A 26,323-nucleotide genomic window follows, 5' to 3' on the forward strand; every position below is an offset into this window, starting at 1 on the left:
GTGTGTGTGTGTGTGTGTGTGTGTGTGTGTGTGTGTGGGTGTGTGCGTGTGTGTGTGCGTGCGTGTGTGCGTGCGTGCGCTAGAATAAACATTATCGTGCGTATAAGTTTGTGTATGATTGAGTGTTTTGTGTTTGAATGTTGAAATCAGCAGGATTGGTATAGTATGAATTTTTGTAATTAAAGTACTGTGCCCTAGTCATAAGAGGGGATGGGTTGGGTTGGGTCAGGCTCAACGGATCTTTCCTCTGACTGCTCCAGCCCTCACCGGGGCTGAGGAGCATATTAATCCTAGGATGTAGGGGGAGTGGGGCTTCGGACGTGGGCGGGGGGGGTTGACTTAATCCAGAGGCACTCGGTGCCAGAACCCCTCTCCACTTCTGCCCTCCCCTGCCGTCAGTTATTGTCTTACTGACGGGCCAGCTCATCTACACACCCCACTATCCCTGTGTTATGTCTTCTAGGGTCTAAATGAAGTCTAAGAGGTGCGGCGCAGGGGGTAGAACTTATTCAGAACCACCTCAAGCACCACCCATGTCCCTACCTATTGATTAATTGTGTGATTGAATGTGTGATATGAGATGCATTAAAAAGAGGTGGGGGGCAACAGTGCAGGACCTCTTCAGGCCCTCCACACAGCACACCTTAATTCTTAAATAGGAATGTGAATGTTGGCCATCTAGCATGAGGAGCATTAAAAAGTGAGGTGTACAGAGTAGAGCCAGCAGTTGCAGTGGAGGAGGAGGTCCGTGGAGGCGCGGTGAAAGGGGAGACATGTTCTCCCTCAAGATAAACACACACGCGACCAGCAGAGTTTTACTGTTCATGCGATTCAGGTTGATTGTGGAGATGTCTCCGAGTAGACAGAGAGATGGGGACGATGGGATGGAGCAGCCGAAGAAGGCGGATAAAATCTTTGTAACCTTTTCCCAGAGTTGTTTTATAGGGGTGCAGTGCCAAAGTGCATGAATATATGTGTCCGTGCAGTTTTGAGTGCAGTGTGGACAGATGTCTGAAGTGGAGCCCATATTAAATAATTTCCGTCCAGTGAGGTGAGTCCTGTGGATAGTCTTGTATTGTATTAGCTGTAGGTTAGTATTTTTGGTCATGAGAAAAGTATTTTTGCAGACTTGAGTCCAGAAATCGGTATCAGTGTGAATAGATAAATCCGATTCCCATTTAGCAGTGGGGAGACTTATGATAATGTCTGTTTGTATCACTATTTTGTAGATTTTGGATAGTAGTTTTTTGGAGGATGGAATATTAATTAGTTGTGAGATAGGTGGGACGAGTTCGAAATTGACCATTGGGGTGTTAGTGGTTGGTTTAATTGATGATTTAATCTGTAGGTATTGTAGGAATTGTTTGTCGGTGATGCCAAATTTCTGGACCAAGTCCTCAAATGTAGAGAAATTGCCATTGACGAAAATATGTTGCAGATGAGTAATACCTTTATCTTTCCAGGAATTGAAATTGAGTGTTTTATTATTGCAAGTGAAATCAGGGTTATTCCAAATTGGGGTGAGTTTCAGATGTGAAAGCTTTGTGTTAGTAATATTGTGGAATTTCCACCAGGCTGTCAGACTTGAGCTAATTGTGGGTGCTTTGAAACAGGAGTGTTTTTTAATTGTCTGGGTAAAAAAAGGCAGGTCTGAGATCTGAAAGTTATCACACATATTTTGTTCCAAGTCTAGCCAGGTGAGTCCATCTGTGTACATATTGCAGATGATTTGCCAAACAGTATATAGCTAAATTTGGTACTTCTAATCCTCCTAGGCTCTTTGGTTTCTGAAGGGTGGATAATTTTATTCTTGGAGTCTTATTTTTCCAATAGAATTTTGTAATTGCTGAGTCTAGGGATTTAAACCAGGCGGTGGTTGGTTGTATTGGGGTCATTGAAAGTAGATAGTTTACTATGGGTAATATTGTCATTTTGATTGTGGCTATCCTGCCCATGATGGAAAGTGGTAGGTTTGCCCAGCGATGGAGGTCTTCCTGAATTGATTTTAGAAGTGGGGTGAAATTTAATGTAAATAGATCTGACAGCCTGGTGGAAACTCTTATACCCAAGTAGGTGATATGATCAGTGCATAGGGGTATAGGTAATGTGATGGCTGCTGCATCCCAGCTTTTGGATTGTAATGGGAGAACAGATGATTTATCCCAGTTAATCAAGTATTCTGATATGTTGGCAAATGAGTGTATGATTTTGATTGTTTCTTGTATTGAAATTAGAGGGTTCTCCAAGAATAGTAGTATGTCATCTGCATAGAGGCTAATTTTATGATGCATATTTTTAGTCCTGATGCCTGTAATGAGTGTGTCTTGGCGTATGGCAGCTGCAAGAGGTTCAATAAAAATAGTGAACAGTTGAGGTGATAGTGGGCATCCTTGTCTAGTCCCCCTGTGCAATGTGAAGTTTTGTGAGGATAGTCCATTTGTGGTGATAGTGGCTGTCGGGAAGTGTATAATAGTTTAACCCATTTAATAAATAATTCCCCAAAACCAAACCGCTCTAATGTGGAAAACAAGAATTTCCAATTGACTCTGTCACATTAGACGCCGAGAAGGCATTTGACAATGACTGTGTTATTTTCTTGAATTGTACATTGATGCATAATATTGAACATTCTGCGTGTATTGCTTGCGGCTAGTCTGCCTTTAACAAAACCTGTTTGATTGGGATGAATTATGGATGGAATAACCTTTTCTAATGTAATTGCTAGAGCCTTTGCCATGATTTTGGTGTCTACATTAATTAATTAAATTGGTCTATAACTCGATGGTATAGTCGGATCCTTATTGGGTTTGAGTAGAAGCGAAACTGATGCTGTGTTAGAGGTTGCCGGAAGCCTAGAGTTTTGTTTTGATTCGGTTATCATTCGGATGAAGAGTGGGGCCAAAATTGACCAAAAGTGTTTATAGAACTCAGCAGGGAAGCCATCTGGACCAGGTGCTTTGTTGTTTGGCATTGAAATAAGTGCAGCCTGAAATTCAGCTTGAGATATTGGAGTTTCTAACTTATTTTTTTGGTCATCGTTAATTTTAGGTAAATGAATGTTTTTGAGAAAGTGGTTAATTTCTTTATTGTCTGGATCTTTTTCTGATGAGTAGAGCTGGTTGTAAAACTGATCGAAGATTTGATTGATTTCAATTGGTGAGTGGGTAAGCTTCCCTGCTGAGTCCGGTATTGCTGTTATCATAGTTTTTTCTTTGTTTCTTTTTTTTGATTTGCCAAGTATTTACCAGATTTATTGCTATGATAAAATTGTTCCTGTCTTAACCTGTGTATTAGAAATTGGGTTCGTTTATTAATTATTTCATTGAGTTCTGATTTATATAACTCTAATTTATTCTTGGTTTCGACTGTTGGTTTAGTTATGTTAATATTTTCGAGATGTTTAATTTTTTGTTCTAAATGCGTTTCTTTTTCCTGTTTTATTTATTTTTTTGTGGACTGAGAATGATATAATAATTCCTCTAAGTACTGTTTTTCCTGTTTCCCATAGAAGAGAGGGCGATAACTCAGAAGAATCATTCGTTTCTAGAAAGAATGCCCACTCTTTCTTGATGAGGGCGTCAAATTGTGAATCTTGGAGGAGAGAGGTGTTAAAACGCCATCTAGGTGTTGTTTTGTGTGTACGAGTCATTGTCCAATTAATTGTGACAGGGGCGTGGTCGCTAATGATAATTGGATGAATTGATGACTGAGATATTAGAAATCATGGAGTTACTTGTGAGAAAAAAATCCAGGCGGGAGTATGAGTGATGGACTGGAGAAAAGAATTAATATTCTCTACTGCTTGGGTGTTGTAAGCGCCAGCTGTCAGCAAGACCATAATCAGTCATGAATTGTTTTATTGTTGATGTGGATTGCCGTATTGGTTTATTTCTTGAGTTACCATAACGGTCTATTGAAGGGTCAAGGACTGTATTGAAATCTCCTGCAATTATTACTGGGCAATCAGTCAGGTCTGATATGGCAGAGAAAAAAGACTGGAAAAACGTTGGATCGTCTGAGTTTGGACCGTATATATTTCCAATTGTGATTGGGTTATTATCTATTGAGATATTGATGATAATATAGCGCCCTTCAGTGTCAGCGATTGTAGTATTATGAATAGATGAAATCTTTTTATGAATCAGTATGCAGATTCCTCTTTGTTTTGTATTATAATTTGCAGAAAATACCTGATTATATTGAGATGATTTGATTCTGTTACAATCAGATTTTGCCAGATGAGTTTCTTGAAGGAGACAAATGTCTGCCTGTAATTTATTTAAATGGTCAAACACCTTGGCCCTCTTTGCCTGAGACCCAATACCACTAGGATACTAGTATACTTCCTATACTTCTAACACGTGTCTGCTTCCCTGAAACATTTCATTTCATCGCTGCGTCAATTACAATAGTGTAAATTCTTCGTGCTTTAGTTATACATTGTCCGTGTTTTTTAGCGCATTATTACGGAAAGAGCCATTCACAGCGTGACTCACACATTCTGACTAGCATGTTATTTAGTTCAGCTTGATTTATGCATTTACATAATTTTGTGAAGATGTAAAGGCCAATTCATACCACACAGAAAGATACCAAAAGATCAGTCTGTTACTATGTTACTACTGTATGATGTGCATTTTTTGTTTTGTGTTTACCATCAGTGACATAAATAAATAAAAAACTTGGTTAATAACCAGTTTCATCAGTAATTCCAATGATGAGATAAACACTGGTAACAGCAAACATCTTTCAGTTAGATGTGATGTTGTTTATTTCAGAGTGATCAGAGAATGCTAAGGGGCAGATTTACTAAACAGGACAAATTAGCGAGAGCGCAATTCCAAAACAGCACCGATGGGAGTGGAAAGTTCTGCATGTGATCTGCTGAGGACATGCAAATTAAACGACACAGATGCAGCTGGATCATTTCCATAATGACCAACGTAATCTACCAGGTAACGTCTGGTTTAAGACGTGCTTTTTTTGGGCGGTAAATAATGGCGCAAACACCAGTACATTGACAAGTGCAAACCTTAGTAAATCACCTTGCGTGATTCATTTAAATACTCTCCTCCCATAAATTTTGCGCCTGAAAAAGCGAAACTCCTACAAATGCATATGTAATAAGGTCAGCCGCAAAAATAACTGTGTCCACTGTTACTGTTAGTAAATCTGGCCCTTAAACTTGATTGGTAACATCTGTTTAGGACCAAACTGGGTACTCACCAATAATTCCTCCCACATCATACCACACAGATAGTCGGTCGGCCTGAACTTCCTTCCAGCCAAAGTTATTGCTGAGATAAAATGGCAGCCAGAAGAAGAAAGAGTAGTTGACCAGCTTCAGACATGCATAAGCCAGGGAATACTGCAAGAGACAGACCATAAATACATTTCAAATCTAGTCGACAATAATGGATAAAGATAAGTAAGGAAGTGTTTAAATGGACACAGACGGGAAGGACTCCAGGCAGGCAGAAGGCCTGTAGGAAGCCGATGGCTTTGGGCTGTGGTTCAGGTTCCTCTTCCTGCTGCTGAATGGAGGAGTATTCCTCACATAACTCATCTTCATCATCACTCATCAGAGGACGCTGACTGTCTGAGTCTCTTGTCATTGATCTCAGACCTGTCTCAGAGGGGTCACTTAGTCCTTAAAAAGAGACCAACAGATGAAAACACTCTTTTACATCAAGTTCAATATTGCAGGGGCCCATTTGTGGGATCAACGCAAAAACATTTTTCTGGCCCCGCCACCAAAAATAAAACATTGTTTACATTGTTTTTGACCAATGTAACCTTGTATTTGAATAAATAAGGTTGTTACGACAACAAAATATTAGATACCAGTGAAATTTCATTATTCTCCATTCCAATTTCAAAACCATAGCAAAAACTATTAGCTTAACTAATATAAAGTTAAAAAATATTAAAGACAAATAAACAGTCAGAAATAAAATAAGACCAAATAAACAAATAAGTCAATAGCACAAATAAATACAACAGAACAAAGATACAAATTAAATAAATAGTGCTATAAGTTTTTCAGGTAGGTATTATTCAGTTAATGAATTTGATGAAGTTAATGAATAAACAATGTGTATCTTTATAATTTGGCTAGCTTCTACGTGACATTGATAGTGTTTGAGAGTTTGATTTGAGCCGAGAGCTGATTTAGTATGATAAACATTTGGATATGAATGAACGACTTGTGTCGTTATCTTTGCCTGATCAGACCGACACAGACACATGTCATTAATGTGAAAGATTTTTTATGGATCTAATCTCTTTTCCATCACACTGCAAAAACACCAATAAGATGTGTGCTTCTGTTCACATGCCCAGAGCTGCTGCTTTTACATACAACTATGGGGTGCGTCTCAATCAGCTCCCAAGATCGTGTAAGATCGAAAAGTACATTATGACAAATACTTTTATTGTTACACATCCCTTCAACGTTTCAGCTGTAAATTAATTGTAAATGGTAGCAAGATTATGTTAACTACCTATCTATCAATGTTTGTTTATGCTGAAAAATTTAATAACTGTTATAATACAATTAAATACCATCTTTCACATGTCATAATGTGTACTGAGTTGGCTTGCGCAATTTATGTTTCACGCAACAGAATTTCCATTAAGAGAACATAGCAACTTCATTCAGTCTGTCTAAAAAATTTTGCACATGCGAAATCAGAATGAATTTTCGTGCAAAAAATTTTTGTAAGTGTGAAATGGCCTTAAAGGAGTAGTTCACTTCAGAATCATAATTTCCTGATAATTTACTCACACACGTCATCCAAGATGTTCATGTCTTTCTTCAGTCGAAAAGAAATAAAGGTTTTTGAGGAAAACATTCCAGGATTTTTCTCCATATATTGGACTTCAACGGGGTCCAAACTGCAGTTTAAATGCAGCTCCAAAGGGCTCTACACGATCCCAGCCGAGTAATAAGGGTCTTATTTAGCCAAACCATCTGTCATTTTCAACAACCAAAAAACCACAAATGCTCATCCTTCACGTTCCACGACTTCACGCATTACGTAATCACGTTGGAAAGGTCAGGCCAGGCAGGAACCTAACGTAGGCGGAAAATGTAGGGTAGAGCGAAAAACTTCTCCCTCAACTTCAAAATTGTCCAACATCGTTGTTTTCCCTTTTATTTTTTTGTAAAGGGCGAATAAGTCTTTGCACGTTCGCTTTGTAAATTATAATTCTGAAGTGAACTAATCCTATAACTGTACATGGATGTAAGAAATAAAAGAGACATTGATAAACTGAAACACTGAGAAACAAAGAATCAGCAGCGTCCATAATGAACTTACCAATTTCTTTTGGGGATGTGAGCAGCCCAAAAAACACCACCACACCACCCGCAAACTGCACCACTGATGTCACGAGGAAAGCATACTGAAACACACATACACACATTCAAAAACACACTTTTCAAGACTATATTGTTTGTATACACAGCTAGGTACAATCTCAATTCTATTTTATACCCCTTCGCCTACCCCTAACCCTTGCCCCTTGAAACAGAGTGGCAAGGCATAGGGGTGAAAATATTCCCCTAAGAAATGGGACACCACTACTACACCGTTACACATCATTATATGTCGTTGCTAGCGCCTACGTCACAGGAAATGCGCCAATGTTTATCACAAACTTCCAAGATACCGTCGTCAACTGTAGTCATCTCAATTGCGTGAGTTACAGCTATTTTTTTGCATTTTTCTTCTGAAGTTCGCAGAAAACAACAATTCCCTGCCGCAATTACATTCACCAGTTATCAGACATGAAAATATGTTGCGGGACTATCGTTAACGAACTTCAGCGATTTTTTTGCAAATGTTTTTTTGAAGAACATGACCGTAAATATGAACACAAGATTGAATGTTACATAAAGAAAATGATTATTGGCAGTCATGTTGCCTCTGTAGCCGGTGTATGCAGGTACATTTCTCATACCCCTATGTTTGAAGTGTGGTCCCGAAAAATCTTCGTTTCAAGGGCTATCTGGCCCTTCCCCCTACCCCTACCCCTCCAACCAAAAGAGAATCGAGACAGCCCTACCCCTTCACGGGAACGCGCAAAACGGAGGGGTAGGGCCAAGGGGTAGGGGCAAGGGGTGAATTGGGATTGAGCCCTAATGATCCCCTCCTCTAAGCATAACCCTCACAAACATTTATGAATTTTAATATAATATAATATAATATAACTTTCACAGAAATCTTTTTGCATTTTGACATTTACATTAAGATGTTATTTAGCATGTTTACTAAGCTGTTTTCCTCATGGGAACATTAATTGACGTGATCTAAAATGAAGTAATGTACTGTGCTCTTACCTCATAGCCATACTTCAGGACACTGGAGGCAAGAAACGCACCCAGAATATTCCCCACGGATGCACATGCACTCCACAGTCCAAACACAAAGCCTCGGCTGGCAGATAGAAGATATAAAAAATGTATAAGCAAAATTACTGCCATAAGGAAACATACTGTTACATGTCTGTGAATTCCTTGAAATCAAAACATACAGTTTCTCTCAAAGAAAAACTTGCACATTAGGTATGTTCGTGAAATACATTTTTGATCATGTGTCTCACCACGTGTGCAAGAATGCCATGTCATGTGACAAGTATATCATGATGTAATTATGGGTGCACACATGCACAATGCCAATTTTGTTTTGATATTGGGTGTATATTTTTTTGTGCACCTGCATCAGTTGTTAATGTGTAATGTGTATCATCTGTCAGTATAAATACCCTTTATCATGACTATATTCATATTCATAATTTGAAAGATAATTGAATTTTGCAACTACACCAGGGTTGGCACATGCTATCTTCATTGTTTTAGCACTCAATTTACTACATAAATTGTACAAAACAGCTAAAAGTGCATTTAATAAGCCTAAGAAAGGAGGCAAGTTTGCACTGGCGTAAAAACACACAGCAGTGTCATTTCAATGCATTTAGCACCTAATTAAACTAGATCAAGGATGACAAGTTGCAGATATTTTTGCATAAAAATTCTGCATGTTTGCATGAAAGTCTGAAGTCATGCATAAAATTATTTTTTTTAATAATCACGAATTTATGGAATCATGTGTGAATTACAGGATGAGGTGAAATACTGACACCTACCCAGATTTCCCAAACCAGTTGCCCATGATGGCGACCACACAGGGCCAAACTGTAGATTGCAGCAGTCCATTTATCACCCACAAAACGCAATAAAAGTACACATTATAAAAGTGAAGCCATTCTGTCAAAGTGCCAAAAATAAATTCCTAAAGAGAAGAGAGGGTGAATGTAATTAAATAAAGACATGAATTTTTGTTCCCTTTCATAGGTTCGCTCGACACTGTGTCAGTAGCTGACATTATGGGAATGCCAAACAGGTGTGAGTGACAATTTTCTCATTGGCTGATGGTGATAGTGTTGCACTCTAAAGCACCGCATCATCAGTGCTTTAATCACTCCACAGATTGTTCTTCTTAATGAAGGTTTATCTGCCCAGGCTTGGATGACAACAGTTCAACTGTGCTTTTTTGATCAACAATTTGTTCAACAAGAGTTCTTCTGCAGCAACTTGCTTATTTCGATTCTCTGATTGGTGGAGATTCTTTGCAGAATCTTGGGTAATGTCGTTTTTTTTACCAAGAATTTCATTGTAAAACATGATTATAAAAAAAAAATGTTGCAAATGTGGACTAACGACTTCAACAAAAGCGTTTACCATTTATAAGTTGTTGTTACAAATCAATTCCACCATGGAGATAATGTATGGAAATTTTGCCTCCGGAATTCAACTGTTGCACTATTGGCGCATTGATTCTATATCAATTCAAGCAATTGTACCACCTGGTGGGTGTTTCCATAGCACCATCTACTATTCAGGGAACAAGGGCTCCAAACGTAACCGAGAGGTTTTCTTTGCTTTATACTAGGGCTGTCAAACGATTAATCGCGATTAATCGCATCCAAAATAAAAGTTTGTGTTTACATAATATATGTGTGTGTATGGAGTATAATTATTTTCTATATATAAATACACACACATGCATATATATTTAAGAAAAATTTGTTATTTATATATACAGTGCCCTCCACAATTATTGAACCCCCTGGTAAATATGATCAAAATTGGCTGTAAAAAATAAATCTGCATCGATTATCCTTGTGATCTTTCATTCAAAAAATGTGCAAAATTCTAACCTTTCATTGAAGTAAAAGAATTGAAAGTGGGGGGAAAAATCACATTATGAAATAAATGTTTTTCTCCAAAACACGTTGGCCACAATTATTGAAACCCTTTTATTAAATACTTTTTGCAACCTCATTTTGCCAAGATAACAGCTCTGAGTCTTCTCCTATAATGCCTGATGAGTTTGGAGAATAACTGACAAGAGATCAGAGACCATTCCTCCATACAGAATCTCTCCAGATCCTTCAGATTCCCAGATCCATGTTTGTGCTGCTTCTCTTCAGTTCAGCCCACTCATCAGGTCAGGGAACTGGGACGGTCATGGCAGAAGCTTCATTTTGTGCTCCACAACAAATTTTTGTTTTGATTTTGATGTTTGTTTTGGATCGTTGTCCTGATGGAAGATCCAACCACGGCATATTATAAGATTTCTAGCAGAAGGCGTCAGGTTTTGATTTTTTATCTGTTGATATTTGATAGAATCCACAATGCCATGTATCTGAACAAGAAGTCCAGGACCTCCAGCAGAAAAATATGCCCACAACATTAAAGATCCAATGGTATATTAAATTGTACACATGGGGTACTTTTTATCCTTGTGTTCACCAAACCCATCTAGTGTGTTTGCTGCCAAAAAGCTCTGTTTTAGTCTCATCTGACCACAGAACCCTGTGTTGTTTGAAGATCCAGTCGTGTCTGACAATTAAATTTGCTGGAATTTGTTTTTGGATGAGCGAGGAGGTTTTTTTTTTAAACCCTCCCAAACAACATGTGGGGATGTAGGGGTTGTTTGATATGTTTTTTTTTTAGGCTTTCTGACCCTAAGACTCAACTAATCTCTGCAATTCTCCATCTGTGATCCTTGGAGAGTCTTTGGCCACTCAAACTTTCATACTCGCCGTGCATTAAGACAGTATAGACACACGTCCTTTTCCTGGCAGATTCATAACATCTTTAGTTGGTTATAACTTCTTAATTATTGCCCTGATGGTCAAAATGGGGATTTTCAATTCTTTAGCTATTGTCTTACAGCCACTTTCTAGTTTGTGATGCTCAACAATCTTTTGCTACGCATCAGAACTGTATTCTGTGGTTTTACTCATTGTGATGGATGATTAAGGGGATTTGGCCTTTGTGTTTCCTCATATTTAAACTCCTGTGAAACACGAAGTCATAGCTGGACAGTTTCATGTTCCTAGTCACCCTGGTGTACTAAAAAAGGTAAATATTAATGGGAATATACTTCAGAGATATTTTACTCGTAAAAAATTCTTGGGGTTTCAATAATTGTGGCCAACGTGTTTTGGAGAAAAACATTTATTTCATAATGTGATTTCCCCCCACTTTCAATTCTTTTACTTCAATGAAAGGTTAGAATTTTGCACATTTTTTGAATGAAAGATCACAAGGATAATCGATGCAGATTTATTTTTTACAGCCAATTTTGATCATATTTACCAGGGGGTTCAATAATTGTGGAGGGCACTGTAAAATATTTATATATAATATAAATTATATATACAGTGAGGAAAATAAGTATTTGAACACCCTGCTATTTTGCAAGTTCTCCCACTTAGAAATCATGGAGGGGTCTGAAATTGTCATTGTAGGTGCATGTCCACTGTGAGAGACATAATCTAAAAAAAAAAATCCAGAAATCACAATGTATGATTTTTTAACTATTTATTTGTATGATACAGCTGCAAATAAGTATTTGAACACCTGACAAAATCAATGTTAATATTTGGTACAGTAGCCTTTGTTTGCAATTACAGAGGTCAAACGTTTCCTGTAGTTTTTCACCAGGTTTGCACACACTGCAGGAGGGATTTTGGCCCACTCCTCCACACAGATCTTCTCTAGATCAGTCAGGTTTCTGGGCTGTCGCTGAGAAACACGGAGTTTGAGCTCCCTCCAAAGATTCTCTATTGGGTTTAGGTCTGGAGACTGGCTAGGCCACGCCAGAACCTTGATATGCTTCTAACAGAGCCACTCCTTGGTTATCCTGGCTGTGTGCTTTGGGTCATTGTCATGTTGGACGACCCAGCCTCGACCCATCTTCAATGCTCTTACTGAGGGAAGGAGGTTGTTCCCCAAAATCTTGCAATACATGGCCCCGGTCATCCTCTCCTTAATACAGTGCAGTCGCCCTGTCCCATGTGCAGAAAAACACCCCCAAAGCATGATGCTACCACCCCCATGCTTCACAGTAGGGATGGTGTTCTTGGGATGGTACTCATCATTCTTCTTCCTCCAAACACGTTTAGTGGAATTATGACCAAAAAGTTCTATTTTGGTCTCATCTGACCACATGACTTTCTCCCATGACTCCTCTGGATCATCCAAATGGTCATTGGCAAACTTAAGACGGGCCTTGACATGTGCTAGTTTAAGCAGGGGAACCTTCCATGCCATGCATGATTTCAAACCATGACGTCTTAGTGTATTACCAACAGTAACCTTGGAAACGGTGGTCCCAGCTCTTTTCAGGTCATTGGCCAGCTCCTCCCATGTAGTTCTGGGCTGATTTCTCACCTTTCTTAGGATCATTGAGACCCCACGAGGTGAGATCTTGCATGGAGCCCCAGTCCGAGGGAGATTGACAGTCATGTTTAGCTTCTTCCATTTTCTAATGATTGCTCCAACAGTGGACCTTTTTTCACCAAGCTGCTTGGCAATTTCCCCGTAGCCCATTCCAGCCTTGTGGAGGTGTACAATTTTGTCTCTAGTGTCTTTGGACAGCTCTTTGGTCTTGGCCATGTTAGTAGTTGGATTCTTACTGATTGTATGGGGTGGACAGGTGTCTTTATGCAGCTAACGACCTCAAACAGGTGCATCTAATTTAGGATAATAAATGGAGTGGAGGTGGACATTTTAAAGGCAGACTAACAGGTCTTTGAGGGTCAGAATTCTAGCTGATAGACAGGTGTTCAAATACTAATTTGCAGCTGTATCATACAAATAAATAGTTAAAAAATCATATATTGTGATTTCTGGATTTTTTTTTTTTTAGATTATGTCTCTCACAGTGGACATGCACCTACGATGACAATTTCAGACCCCTCCATGATTTCCAAGTGGGAGAACTTGCAAAATAGCAGGCTGTTCAAATACTTATTTTCCTCACTGTAATATAAATATATATACACAGTATATACATGCAAATATTTCTTAAATATATACATGCATGTGTGTGTATTTATATATAGAAAATAATTATACACCGTACACACACATATATTATGTAAAAACAAACTTTTATTTTGGATGCGATTAATCGCGATTAATCGTTTGACAGCCCTACTTTATACTTAATGCATTCAGCTCAACTTAATAAAATATTAGATTAATCACAATTAAATATTTGAATTGTTTCACAGCTCTAATTACAGTATACCAACCGTGATTGCTGATCCACATAAACCAAATGACAGAACATAGCGGAGGTTGAACCGATCGCCCATCACCCCGCTGATATACAAACCCTGAAAGAAAAGCAAACAAATCACTGTCACATAGGGATGTGTGCAAACCTCAACGACAATATCACAATTATTGTTTTATATGCGATTTGACATTATCAAGTCTCACTCACTTTTCAAAAACCAAACAAAAACTGCTTGATGCAGCCTAGCAGGATATGCTAGTGCACGACTGATAAGGATTTTTTGATGGCCGATGCCAATATAAAGTCGATATAGATGATATCACACTGTTTAATTCAAAGATACTATTTGAATTAAAAATTAAAAGAAAATAATATTATATTAGTTAGTCAGCTTTTAAACAATGACTTTTAGAGATTTTTTTTCTCCATCCAGTTAGACCTAAAGATTTTGCTGTTGTAATGGATTCAATCCTCTGGAAAGTATTGATCCTTCTGAGAAATACATTACAGGAGGAAGATCTAAATTTTACAGATATCATGGGTAACATATTTCTACAATACAAATATTTTACAAAATAGAGTCTCAAATAATTACATTACAAATATATTTAATGATATTGTTTATCCTCCAGCTCGCCTTTTCTGGTCATCTGTGTTTAAAGATGTAAATTGGCATAATGCTTGGCGAACAGTGGATAAATTTTACATTAATAACAAAGTAAAATAAGTCTCTTTTGAAATAATCCATAGAATATATCCAGTAAAACATGTGCTGGAACGCTTTAAATTAGATATTGATTACTCTTGTCATTTCTGTAAAGGTGAAAAGGAAACTATTTTTTATTTATTTTTCCATTGCACACACACAAAAATATTTTGGATTGATGTGGAGCATTTAATTAATGAAAAATTGAGCACTGATTTGCAGCTGAGTGGATTTGACATAATGATACACTTCAATGATCATGGGATTTAGAAAGATAAGGCACACTTTATACAATTGTTAATATTACGGTAATTAATTCATAAAATGAAATGGTCTGATTCCAAACCTAACTTTTCTTACTTTAAAAATGATTTCAAGCTTTATTGTTCTGTTTTGTGTAATTGCACAAGTAAAAAGTGCAATTACACAAAACAGAAAAAAATACAGAAACAAAACAGTAAAAAGTGCAAACACACAAAATATTACTGTTTTTAACTTACCACAGCATAAGAGAAGAGAAAGATTGAGTCCAGAGCACCCAAAAACAAAGTGGCCTCCCCCACATCAGCAAACAGTTTGTTATCCTCCCATGTCTACAAAAGTAAAAACAAAAAATAAGTGAGTAGCATTATTATTATATGAATATTAAAAACTGAAAAGTCTGCATTGGACTTTTCCAATGCTTTGTACAACTATATTGCAAGTTGTGAGAATGTTAGTTTTTGCCAAACAGAAAGAATAAAGTGTGTACTGACTTAATGCTTGACCATGTGTTGCCCTTTCACAGACTCATCGCCTTTTTCACAAAAGTATTCATGTGAAATATAATATTGATACAGTACTGTGAGGCATTCAAAAGACAAGCATCAATACAGTGTTGTGTCATCCCTACCTGGCAGAGCACATGTTCTCCAAAGCACACAGTAAAGTTAACAGATAAGACATGGACTACTTGGTTTTGAATAAGACTATGTTAAACCATAACAAATGTGAAAGACCTTATACAGCTTCTGTGCATTACACTAATGGCTGCAATCTACTTCTCGAAAGTTTTTTTTTCTTCTGATTTTCTGTTTTTATATTTTTTTACATTTTTTATTTTTAATTGAATTACGATTCAAATTTGAGTAATCAGTAACTCTTTTTTTTCGACAACAAAATTACTGGAAATACTCATTACTAACATCATTATCTATCAGGCTAGGGAAAATGATGCTTCTTTATATAGAAAGAAATCATTTTTAAAAAATGTGAAATGAAACAAGAGAAATTGGGAAGTATGTTTTATATGCGTACCACTCCAGGAGACAACGCTACAGCGCTGCCATTCTGCTGCAATCCTGACGGTGTCCATTGTGCTGAGATGCTCACTTTCACATTACTAAAAGTCTTACGTGACGAGTGAAGCAGGACATAGCTGGAGAGAGTGGGGAGAATAGACAGTATGAATGGAGATGAGTACATGTATTATGCAAGCTCATTAACACGATGTCCTTCATTTAGTTCTTCATGTATATGGGCCAAAACATACACTTACTGTAACTCAATGTTTTTCATTTCTGCATGATTATACATGAAAAATTAGACTTTTCAAAACCACATGAAACCAACATTAATACAAAGCATGCATTTCTAAGAACTTGCCACGTGCGTTTTAAACTAGATTTTCCTTCTTTGTAAAAATTTTTCCATTTTTTTATCGTGAACACTCGTACAGTTCTTTGCAAAAGTATTCACTCCCTTTCACTCTTTTCACATTTTGTCATGTTGCACCAATAATGACAAGGCAAATACCACATTACATTGCATAAGTATTCAAAATCTTTCTTGTGGCACTTATTTTGTCCAGTTAACTGGTGAAAAATTTAATTACTTCACATGATTTGGAAAAACACACACCTGCCTACAAGTCACCGCTGAAAAATCATTACAGAGCAAAAACCATGAGGTCAATTATGAGGTCAAAGGGACTACCTGCACAGTTCAGAAACAGATTTGGGAAAGACTACATTTTTTTTAGGTAAAGGGTTCACATGAGCACAGACGGGCTCAATAATTCTTAAATGGAAGAGGTTTAAAATAACCAGGGCAGCATTTCCCAAAAACAATGTGAGCTAAGGTGATGATCATAGAGACCATTGTTATCACATATCTGGCCTTCCACTTGCCAATATGGGGCGTAGAATGGTGGAGAAAAAAGTAATCTAGAGCATTTTAGCATAAGGTTGCTTGCAACATTACAAAATGTGGAAAAAAATGAAGGGGAATGAATACTTTGGCAAGTCACTGTACATCCCTTACCCATATACTCAGTTGAGTGTGGAAGTGAGTGAACATTTTTTATTGTGATATTGCTAATTTATAGCCAATCACTGCTAGGTTTCTGCATAACAGTTACTGTAGATTAATCATATAAAGGTCATAATTCTTAGCCTGGCTAACGTCAGACCTCTTCTCATTGAGACGTGGTCTGGGAACCACATGTTCATTTTCTCGTATTTGAGGCGTGGATTACGAATGCCCAGAGCCATTTATTGGGCGCTACGAATGTCTATCAAATGCGCCTGTATGTAGCTCATAGCCAATCGTTTCAATTATACCAGATGACGTATGTAGAGCGACAGAAATTCGTCGAGGAAGAAGACGAAATAAACTTGCGTTCTAAACTACTCAGAACACTATCTAAGGCTGCATCGAAAGGTAACTTCGCGTCTGATGCCATGTTGGATCCATAGATATAAACAAACTCCTTCGGTGTGTCGCATAGACGTCGTCATCGTCTTGCTGCTCCCTCCCCGTTCTGCGATTGGTTCCCTTTTTGAGGGGAAAATCTGGTCCATGGTATCCAGGCTGCCTAGCAGCGTGAATAAAATCGTGCTGCACTCAAGGCAACATGGGCAAACCCAGGCTACATAATTCTGTCAACCTGGCTAAAAAAATTGATTTCGAAATGTCTGGTTCAGGTAAAAAAAATACATAAGGAAAGTCATAATAATAAATTCCATGGATGAATATTTATTGTGTGGGGGGGATGCCTTTAGAAAAATGTCAGCATCATTAGTCAAGTCAAGTCACCTTCATTTATATAGCGCTTTTAAAAATATGGATTGTTTCAAAGCAGCTTTACAGTGATCATAGGAAATTACCTTAACAGATTGTTTAGGCTTTACAACAGCTCTAGGATAAAGCTATTGTCCAGCTAAAGTTAGTTTTGATTGATTGATTCACTTCCATTGTGAAGATCATTAGTTATTAACTTAACACAACACCGTTCTAATAGGAAAACCCTTAACGCGCTCCGGCCGCCCAATCCACACAAAACAGTGCCTGGTGTCTTGAGAACGCACTCCCTGAAATAGGTTCGAAGGTGCAAACGATTATCCGTTATCTCTGCGCAAACCTCAAAAATGCAGACGTCGCGCACATGCGCATTACGTGTTCAGTCCAAAGGTATGCACGTTTGAATATATATATGTGCGCAGGCGTGTAGTCCTTCTTTACAAATCAACCCTCAATAAACTACATGTCTGGCCTTAAAAATTTATAATGGCGTAGTAGCCATGCAAACCGGAATTATCCCGACAACATTTTATCTGTACTGAGGTAAAGGGAGGGGAGGGAAGCGTTCACAGGGGAGGGACTGATTGACACTTCAGGACTGCGTTGTCCGTGTCCAGGCGCAGGTCCTTCATCAGATCTGGATACAGCCTGGATCTGGTGGACTGCTGTAAACCTCGGATAAACAGAGAGACTAATATTAGCGTAGACGCCATCCTTCTAATGATGTAACAAGTACATCAGGATTTATGGGGAGTGTTCCCAGTTCCGGCTGACCTAAACTATGCAGCCTAACATTGAATTATAGAAGTCTATAATGTGTTATGTGTATGCTAGGCCAAAGAGATGTGTTTTTAGTCTAGATTTGAACTGACAAGAGTGTGTCTGCTTCCCGGACAATGTTAGGAAGATTGTTCCAAAGTTTTGGTGCTAAATAGGAAAAGGATCTACCGCCAGCAGTCGATTTTGATATTCTAAAATCTATTATCAACTGGCCGGAATTTTGAGATCGCAATAAACGTGAAGGACTATAATGCGTTAAGAGCTCGCTCAAGTACTGCAGAGCTAAACTGTTTAGTGCAGTGGTTCTCAACTCCAGTCCTCGGGACCTGCTGCTCTGCACATTTTGTATGTCTCCCTTATTTAACACACCTGAATCAGATCATCAGCTCGTTCAGAGAGACTCCATGAACTGAACTGAGTGTGTCAGATAAGAGAGACATACAAAATGTGCAGAGCAACGGGTCCCGAGGACTGGAGTTGAGAACCACTGGTTTAGTGCTTTGTAAGCAATCAGCAATATTTAAAAAATTGTTACTATGTTTAATAGGGAGCCAATGCAGTGTTGACAGAACCGGGCTAATATGGTCATACTTTTTGGTTCTGGTAAGAACTCTAGCTGCAGCATTTTGGACCAGCTGTAGTTTGTTTATTAAGTGTGCTGGGCAACCACCCAGTAGAGCATTACAAAAATCTAGCCTTGATGCCATGAACGCATGAACTAATTGTTCGGCATTTTTCATTGAGAGCATATGACGCAATTTAGATAGCCTATATTTTTAAGATGAAAAAATGCAGTTTTACAGATACTAGACACGTGACTTTCAAATGAAAGATTGGTATCAAAGAGCACATTCAGGTTCCTAACCGACGACGACAAAGACTTGACAGAGAATTAAGTATTAGGAACTTATGCTAATGCAATTCCACTAATGCCAACATAATTTTCGAGTCTATTTAAAAGAATGTTGTGGTCGATAGTGTCAAATGCAGCACTAAGATCGAGTAACACTAATAGAGAGATACAACCACGATCGGATGATAAGAGCAAATCATTTGTGACTCTAATGAGAGCTGTCTCAGTACTATGATACGGTCTAAATCCTGATCCTCGAAAATCCTCGAAGATATCATTTCTTTCTAAAAAGGAACATAGTTGTAAAGATACTGCCTTTTCTAGTATCTTTGATAGAAAAGGTAAATTCGAGATTGGCCTGTAATTGACTAATTCTGTAGGATCAAGTTGTGTTTTTTTAACAAGGGGTTTAATCATAGCCAGCTTAAAAGTTTTTGGTATGTATCCTAATGACAAAGATGAATTAATGATATTAAGAAGAGGATCTATGACCTCTGGAAGCATCTCTTTCAGTAGCTTAGTCGTTATAGGGTCTAACATAGGCTACATGTTGTCGATTTAGATGATTTAATGAGTTTAGAAAATTCTTCCTCTCCTATAGCAATGAATGAATCGAATTTTTCCTTAGGGAGACTACAATGCACTCCCTGATGCGATACAGTAGTAGACAGTTGCATAGTTATAATTTTCTCCCTGATATTATCAATCTTATAATTGAAGTAGTTCATAAAGTCATTACTGCTGTGCTGCTTGGAAACATCTGGGCATGAAGCTTTATTTTTCATTAGTTTAGCCCCTGTTTCAAATAAATACCTAGGGTTTTGTTTATTTTCTTCTAATAGGGTTTAAAAATAAGCAGATCTAGCAGCTTTTAAGGCCTCTCTGTATGCAATCGTGCTCTCTTTCCATGAAATGCAAAATACCTCTAGTTTTGTTTTCTTCCAGTTGCGCTCCATTTATCTGGCTGCTCTCTTAAGGGCCTGATTGTGCTTGTTGTGCTTGTTGACACTAGATAATGATCTGAGATGTTATTTATTTTTAATCAGATGACTTTAGCAATCCTTTGTTGCATTACACGGCAATGGTGACAGTCCAAAAATGGGGGAAAAGCTCTTTTTGCATTTTCCCACCTCAAGTTTGCATGCTTATAACTCAAAAAATATAAAAGATATCTTCACATTTTATAGATCCTGGTTCTTAACAAACTCAAGATCCTACGATTTAGAACTAGAAATATGGTCTCAGTGTGGGTTCATGAGAAAATTGTTAAATTGTCCACATTTTCAGTAGTCAAAAACCATATGTGGGTCACTTTGCATACAGTTAATTTTTTTTTTTTCCTTTTGAAGAGAAATGTCTGAAGAACAAATAATTTTGAAACTAGAAATGTTGTTTCCCTTTATCAAAACAATAACATAGAACGTAACTGTCTGAACACCTAGAATATTCTTTTTCCAAAGTTTACATGCCTGTAACTCAAGAAGTATTAAAGATATCGCAATATCAATATAGATTCTGGTTCTTAGCAAACTTTCCTTTTCTTTTCGCATCTAAATTTTTAAAGCCTAGGATTTGAGATACTCAATGTGGCTCAATTTACAAAGTGTTGAATTTTACCAATTTTTAATGTGGTAATTTTGCACACAGAAAATACTTTTTGAATATTTGAATAAGAACAACGTTAAAACTAGAAATGCACCTTTATTTATTCACATAGAAACAATAATGTCAATATCTTGATTTTTGAATCTATACATTGTATATAAACAACAAGTTTAGCTGGTGCAATACTTCATTTTTGGATTTCATGTATATCGAACAAGCTCTGGAAGGTATACCAGTAAATTATCCCTTGAATGTCTTTTCGTTTGAGGTGATATCAGTGATTCTGTTAAATATGCTCCTCAGCAGTGGATACTACTAAGTCTATGTGCACATTTTATAACAAGACGAAAATGTAATACTTAAACAATCCATTTACCAATACCAAAACAAAACAAAACTAGAGGTATTTCGCATTTCATGGAAGGAGAGCTCAATTACTTACAGAGAGGCTTTAAAAGCGGCTAGATCTGCTTATTTTTCAACCCTATTAGAAGAAAATAAACATAATCCTAGGTATTTATTTGAAATGGTGGCTAAACTAACGAAAAATAAAGCTTCAAGCTCAGAAGTTTCCAAGCAACACAGCAGTAATGATTTTATGAACTTCTTCACTTATAAGATTGATAATATCAGGGACAAAATTATAACTATGCAACCGTCTACTACAGTATCGCATCAGGCAGTGCATTGTAGCCTCCCTGAGGAAAAATTTGATTCATTCGTTGCTATAGGAGAGGAAGAATTTACTAAACTCATTAAATCATCTAAATCGACAACATGTATGTTAGACCCTATACCAACTAAGCTACTGAAAGAGATGCTTCCAGAGGTCCTAGATCCTCTTCTTAATATCATTAATTCATCTTTGTCTCTAGGATACGTACCAAAAAACTTTAAGCTGGCTATGATTAAACCGCTTGTTAAAAAAACGCAACTTGATCCTACAGAATTAGTCAATTACAGGCCGATCTCGAATCTACCTTTTCTGTCAAAGATATTAGAAAAGGCAGTATCCTCACAACTGTGTTCCTTTCTTGAAAGAAATGATATCTGCGAGGATTTCCAGTCAGGATTTAGACCGTACCATAGTACCGAGACAGCTCTCGTTAGAGTCACAAATGATTTGCTCTTATCATCCGATCGTGGTTGTATCTCGCTATTAGTGTTACTCGATCTTAGTGCTGCGTTTGACACCATTGACCACAACGTTCTTTTAAATAGATTAGAACATTATGTTGGCATTACGGGAAATGCACTAGCATGGTTTAAATCATACTTATCTGACCGTTATCAGTTTGTAGCAGTAAATGATGAGATGTCTCATCGATCACAAGTTCAGTATGGCGTACCACAAGGCTCAGTACTAGGACCGCTGCTGTTCACTCTGTACATGCTACCATTAGGAGATATCATTAGGAAACATGGAATTAGCTTTCACTGTTATGCTGACGATACTCAGCTGTATATTTCTTCAAAACCTAACGAAACTTATCAATTCATAAAATTAACGGAATGCATAGCAGATATAAAAAATTGGATGACTCGTAATTTCCTACTTCTAAATTCTGAAAAAACAGAGTTTCTAATTATTGGACAAAAAACTTCCTCACGTAATAACCTACAATACTGTCTAACACTTGATGGCTGCTCTGTTAAGTCTTCGTCGTCGGTTAGGAACCTGGGTGTGCTCTTTGATACCAATCTTTCATTTGAAAGTCACGTGTCTAGTATCTGTAAAACTGCATTTTTCCATCTTAAAAATATATCTAAATTACGCCATATGCTCTCATTGACAAATGCGGAACAATTAGTTCATGCGTTCATGACCTCAAGGCTAGATTATTGCAATGCTCTACTGGGTGGTTGCCCTGCACGTTTAATAAACAAACTACAGCTGGTTCAAAACGCAGCAGCTCGAGTTCTTACCAGAACCAGGAAGTATGACCATATTAGCCCGGTTCTGTCAAAACTGCATTGGCTCCCTATTAAACATCGCATAAATTTTAAAATATTGCTGATTACTTACAAAGCACTAAATGGTTTAGCTCCGCAGTACTTGAGCGAGCTCTTAACGCATTATAGTCCTTCACGTCTATTGCGATCTCAAAATTCCGGCCAGTTGATAATACCTAGAATATCAAAATCGACTGCTGGCGGTAGATCCTTCTCCTATTTAGCACCAAAACTCTGGAACAGTCTTCCTACCATTGTCCGGGAAGCAGACACACTCTGTCAGTTCAAAGCCAGATTAAATACACATCTCTTTGACCTAGCATTCACATAATACATTATAGACTTCTATAATTTAATGTTAGGCTGCATAGATTAGGTCAGCCGGAACCGGGAACACTTCCCATAAATCCTGATGTACTCGTTACATCATGAGAAGAATGGCATCTACGCTAATTTTAGTGTCTGTGTTTATCCCGAGGTTTTCCTGCAGCAATGCCGGATCCGGGCCGTATCCAGATCTGACGAAGGACCTTCGCCTGGACCTGATGACAACGCAGTGCTGAAGTGCCAACTAGTCTCTCCCTATGGAGGATCCCTCTACCACTCTACAGATAAGGCGTTGTCGGGAAATTCGTTTCGCGTTCCTACCCCAAAGCAACAAAATAAAATAAAATTCTTTATCAAAATTTATAAGGAAAGACAAGTACTTTGTTTAGGCTTGGCTTGTAGGGAATTCCAAACCTGCGTATTTTCAAACGCACATAACTATAGAACCCACTCTAAATGCGCATGTGAACGCCATCAGCGTTTCTCACAGGTTCGCGTTTAAAGTCTGTGTAGAGGGAATGGTGTCGTCTTAGCGGCCCCTAAATTAATAACAAATGATCGTTGCGACGGAAGCAAATCAATCAAAACTAACTTTAGATGGAAAATAACTTAACTCTGCTATAAAGCCAAAACAATCTCTGTTACCTTAAATTATACGCTTATCTCTGTGAAGCTGCTTTGAAACAATCTACGTTGTTAAAAGCGCTATATAAATGAAGATGACTTGACTTGACTTGACAATCCAGGTGAGGCAAATATTGGTTTATTGAATACACATGTGTGGGGAGAGAAAGCACACTCTCCTGTTTGCCATGAAACTTGTTTCAAGCAAGCATGTAGTTACGATACTATGTGTTTGAACTCTTAGAATATATAGATATTCAAATAAAGAAACTTATGAATACACTATTGAAAACTATTGAATACACTATTGTTAATTTAAGTGTATTTTGCCAGTCTGATAAGTGTGTTCTATGCAATCATTCTGATAAAAGGAAACAGGATACATTTCTAGTCTCTATTTGTTAGTCAGACATTCCTCTTTGAATACAAGTATTCGCTGTATGCAAAAGAAACAACTGATAAGAACCAACTTCTAAAAGGATATTTAGATACCTTTAATATTTCTCAAAGTACAGGCATGCAAAACTTCAGGGGAACACAAAAAGTGTTTTTTCCCTTATAAAAGGTTACTAGCTGACCTACCAATTTCTGTATAAAAATAAAAATGATGATGCCAATTTTCTAAAGTCATTTTCACCCTCATGTAATTTGGCTCCAAATCTGAAAATTGTAAAGTATTCAGTAAATATTGATCCATGGCATTTAATATTTTGGCTTTCGTCACTATTTCAATTTGTCTTTCTTCACCAAAAGTATTAACAAAATCATTTTAGTATGTTTCTCAAATTTGGTTGATTTTACCATAACATTTTAAGTAATCAGAATACAGCTAACTTAGTTAAATGACACAGCACACAGAACTTTGCGCTACAAGACAGAGTTCAGTATAACGTTACTTATTATCATAGCACAATAAAACAGTGCCTGACACGTCACCAAATCATTCATGTAAAGCAGGTATTTTCATCCACTACAGATCAAGGGACCCCCACACAGACTTTCAGCCAACGCAGGTAGAAAATGTTATATTAATATTATAGAAAAGATAGCAATATTAAAGCAATATTAAAGAAAAGCTAGATACTCTCAGTAACGCAGGCAGAAACTGATTAACAGTTAACGTTACCATTGCAAGAACAGACCAGAACAGGACAGCATACCTGAGGAAGGTGAGGAGGAAGGCTAGCAGTTGATGATAGGTGTAGAGGGGCCACATTATAAGGGTCTGGATAAAAAGGGGGAGGAAGAGAAGGGGCTGGAGTCTTCAGGACACTCTACTGGACCATCTACAAACACTAAGTTAGCTACACACCACACCACTGTCAAATCTATCCATCGACAGATTGATAGATCAATCGGATTATCAAGATAAAAATGTACAGCCTTCCATAGATACACTAATAGTAAGTAGCTACTCACCAGTAATCATTTGCTGTAAATAAATCTCTGACTGGAAGATATTATCGTTAATGTTTTGAAATGCAACGTAAACGCGTTCAATCGTAAACACGGACGTCATCCGGAAGTTGCACGTTTCAAAATAAAAGTCACTTTATTACGGGTCCGAGCACTGATCTATATAGAATGTCATTATATAGATCAGTGGGTCCGAGCCTTTTTACTGTCTATGGTCCGAGCAGGGATGTTCTTATTATTATGGGGAGATACCAACCGCCTTTTTCTTTTAATTATTGCTCTCTTACAGCTTTATAATACAACAAAATCAATAACAACAGTAATTATTAAAGTTAACAATAATAATAATAACATAATAATAGTTAAATGGAACATTTAAAAATAGAAAACTCCATAACTCCATAACTAAGAACATGGCTAAGAATTTACACATTCAATAAAGTGACAGGTTTGTAGGCTGTGCAATAGTACAAGTTTTTGTTTTGTTTAGTTTTTTGCTGACAAAAGATGAAACTGTAATCATGTAATGTTTTATCTTATTTAACAAAATAATAGGTTTCAAGTTTGAAAACTTATGTTTCTGAATCTAAATAGAAAAATAATTAAGTTTATTATAAAGCAGCCACTTCTGCTTCAAAATATCCAAAAATAAGACTAGAATTTATCGTTTAATGAATGTTTATTGGCAAAAGGCTGGAATCAGACCATCCGGTCCCCGCACTGTTTTACTTGCACTGTAAAAGAAAATCCTAATTTTACAGGAAATAACTGTGATTTTTTTACATTAATTTTCTTTAAATTTTAAATTGTACTCAACACTCTGTAAAAATATAAATAATATCATACAGTATTTTTTCTGTTTTCTTAAATTACATAAAAATGTATGTAAAATTATGAATATAATCTATAATTAAAAAATAACAAAACATTTAAATGATAAAACGATCAAATGACTGTCAGCCCAAAAAAAACCCCTGTTACATTAAAGTAAAACATCCTAAATTAAATAAACAGAAAAACACTGTTATTTTACAGGTATTTCCTGAATTATCACGATCGTATACCTTCATTGTAAAAAAAAAAAAAAAGATTGTAAAGAAATGGTCAAATGACTGGTAGCTACGGCTGCCAAACAAAACCCATAAAATTCAAGTAAAATATTCTAATTTAAATAAACTGAAAAAACACTGTTATTTCACAGGTATTTCCTGAATTATTATGATCAAATACCTTTATTGTTAAAAAATCTTAAAAAAATCAAATGACTGGCAGTCTATATGATCCTGTCAAAAGAAATTCTGTATAATGACTTCATAAAATCTATCACAGCACAGTATTGGCATGCAAAATTAACAACTAATAGTTAACGACTTAATCAGATATTAGACTTCAGGTATC

The 26,323-nt window shown here is 37.1% G+C and overlaps 1 protein-coding gene across 3 annotated transcripts in view; it reads right to left on the reverse strand.

Moving 5' to 3' along the window:
- The window catches only part of slc37a3 (solute carrier family 37 member 3), a 35,268-nt gene extending 10,209 nt beyond the window's left edge, over positions 1–25,059 (reverse strand). The window contains exons 1-10 of one of the 3 annotated variants that reach the window (XM_079868909.1): positions 24,929–25,059; positions 24,670–24,734; positions 15,604–15,724; positions 14,808–14,900; positions 13,615–13,698; positions 9,151–9,296; positions 8,345–8,441; positions 7,323–7,407; positions 5,457–5,650; positions 5,227–5,368 (exon numbers count right to left, since the gene is read on the reverse strand). In XM_079868909.1, the coding sequence (XP_079725035.1) occupies positions 5,227–5,368; positions 5,457–5,650; positions 7,323–7,407; positions 8,345–8,441; positions 9,151–9,296; positions 13,615–13,698; positions 14,808–14,900; positions 15,604–15,724; positions 24,670–24,725 (1,018 nt within the window). In that variant the 5' untranslated portion in view covers positions 24,726–24,734; positions 24,929–25,059. Of the gene's footprint in view, positions 1–5,226; positions 5,369–5,456; positions 5,651–7,322; positions 7,408–8,344; positions 8,442–9,150; positions 9,297–13,614; positions 13,699–14,807; positions 14,901–15,603; positions 15,725–24,669; positions 24,805–24,928 lie in introns of all 3 variants that reach the window. The other 2 variants (XM_079868910.1, XM_079868911.1) reach the window with 2 other exon arrangements.
- Positions 25,060–26,323: the final 1,264 nt, after the last annotated feature.

Source organism: Squalius cephalus (genome assembly GCF_949319135.1).
Source record: "Squalius cephalus genome assembly, chromosome: 4".
NCBI lineage: Eukaryota > Metazoa > Chordata > Actinopteri > Cypriniformes > Leuciscidae > Squalius > Squalius cephalus.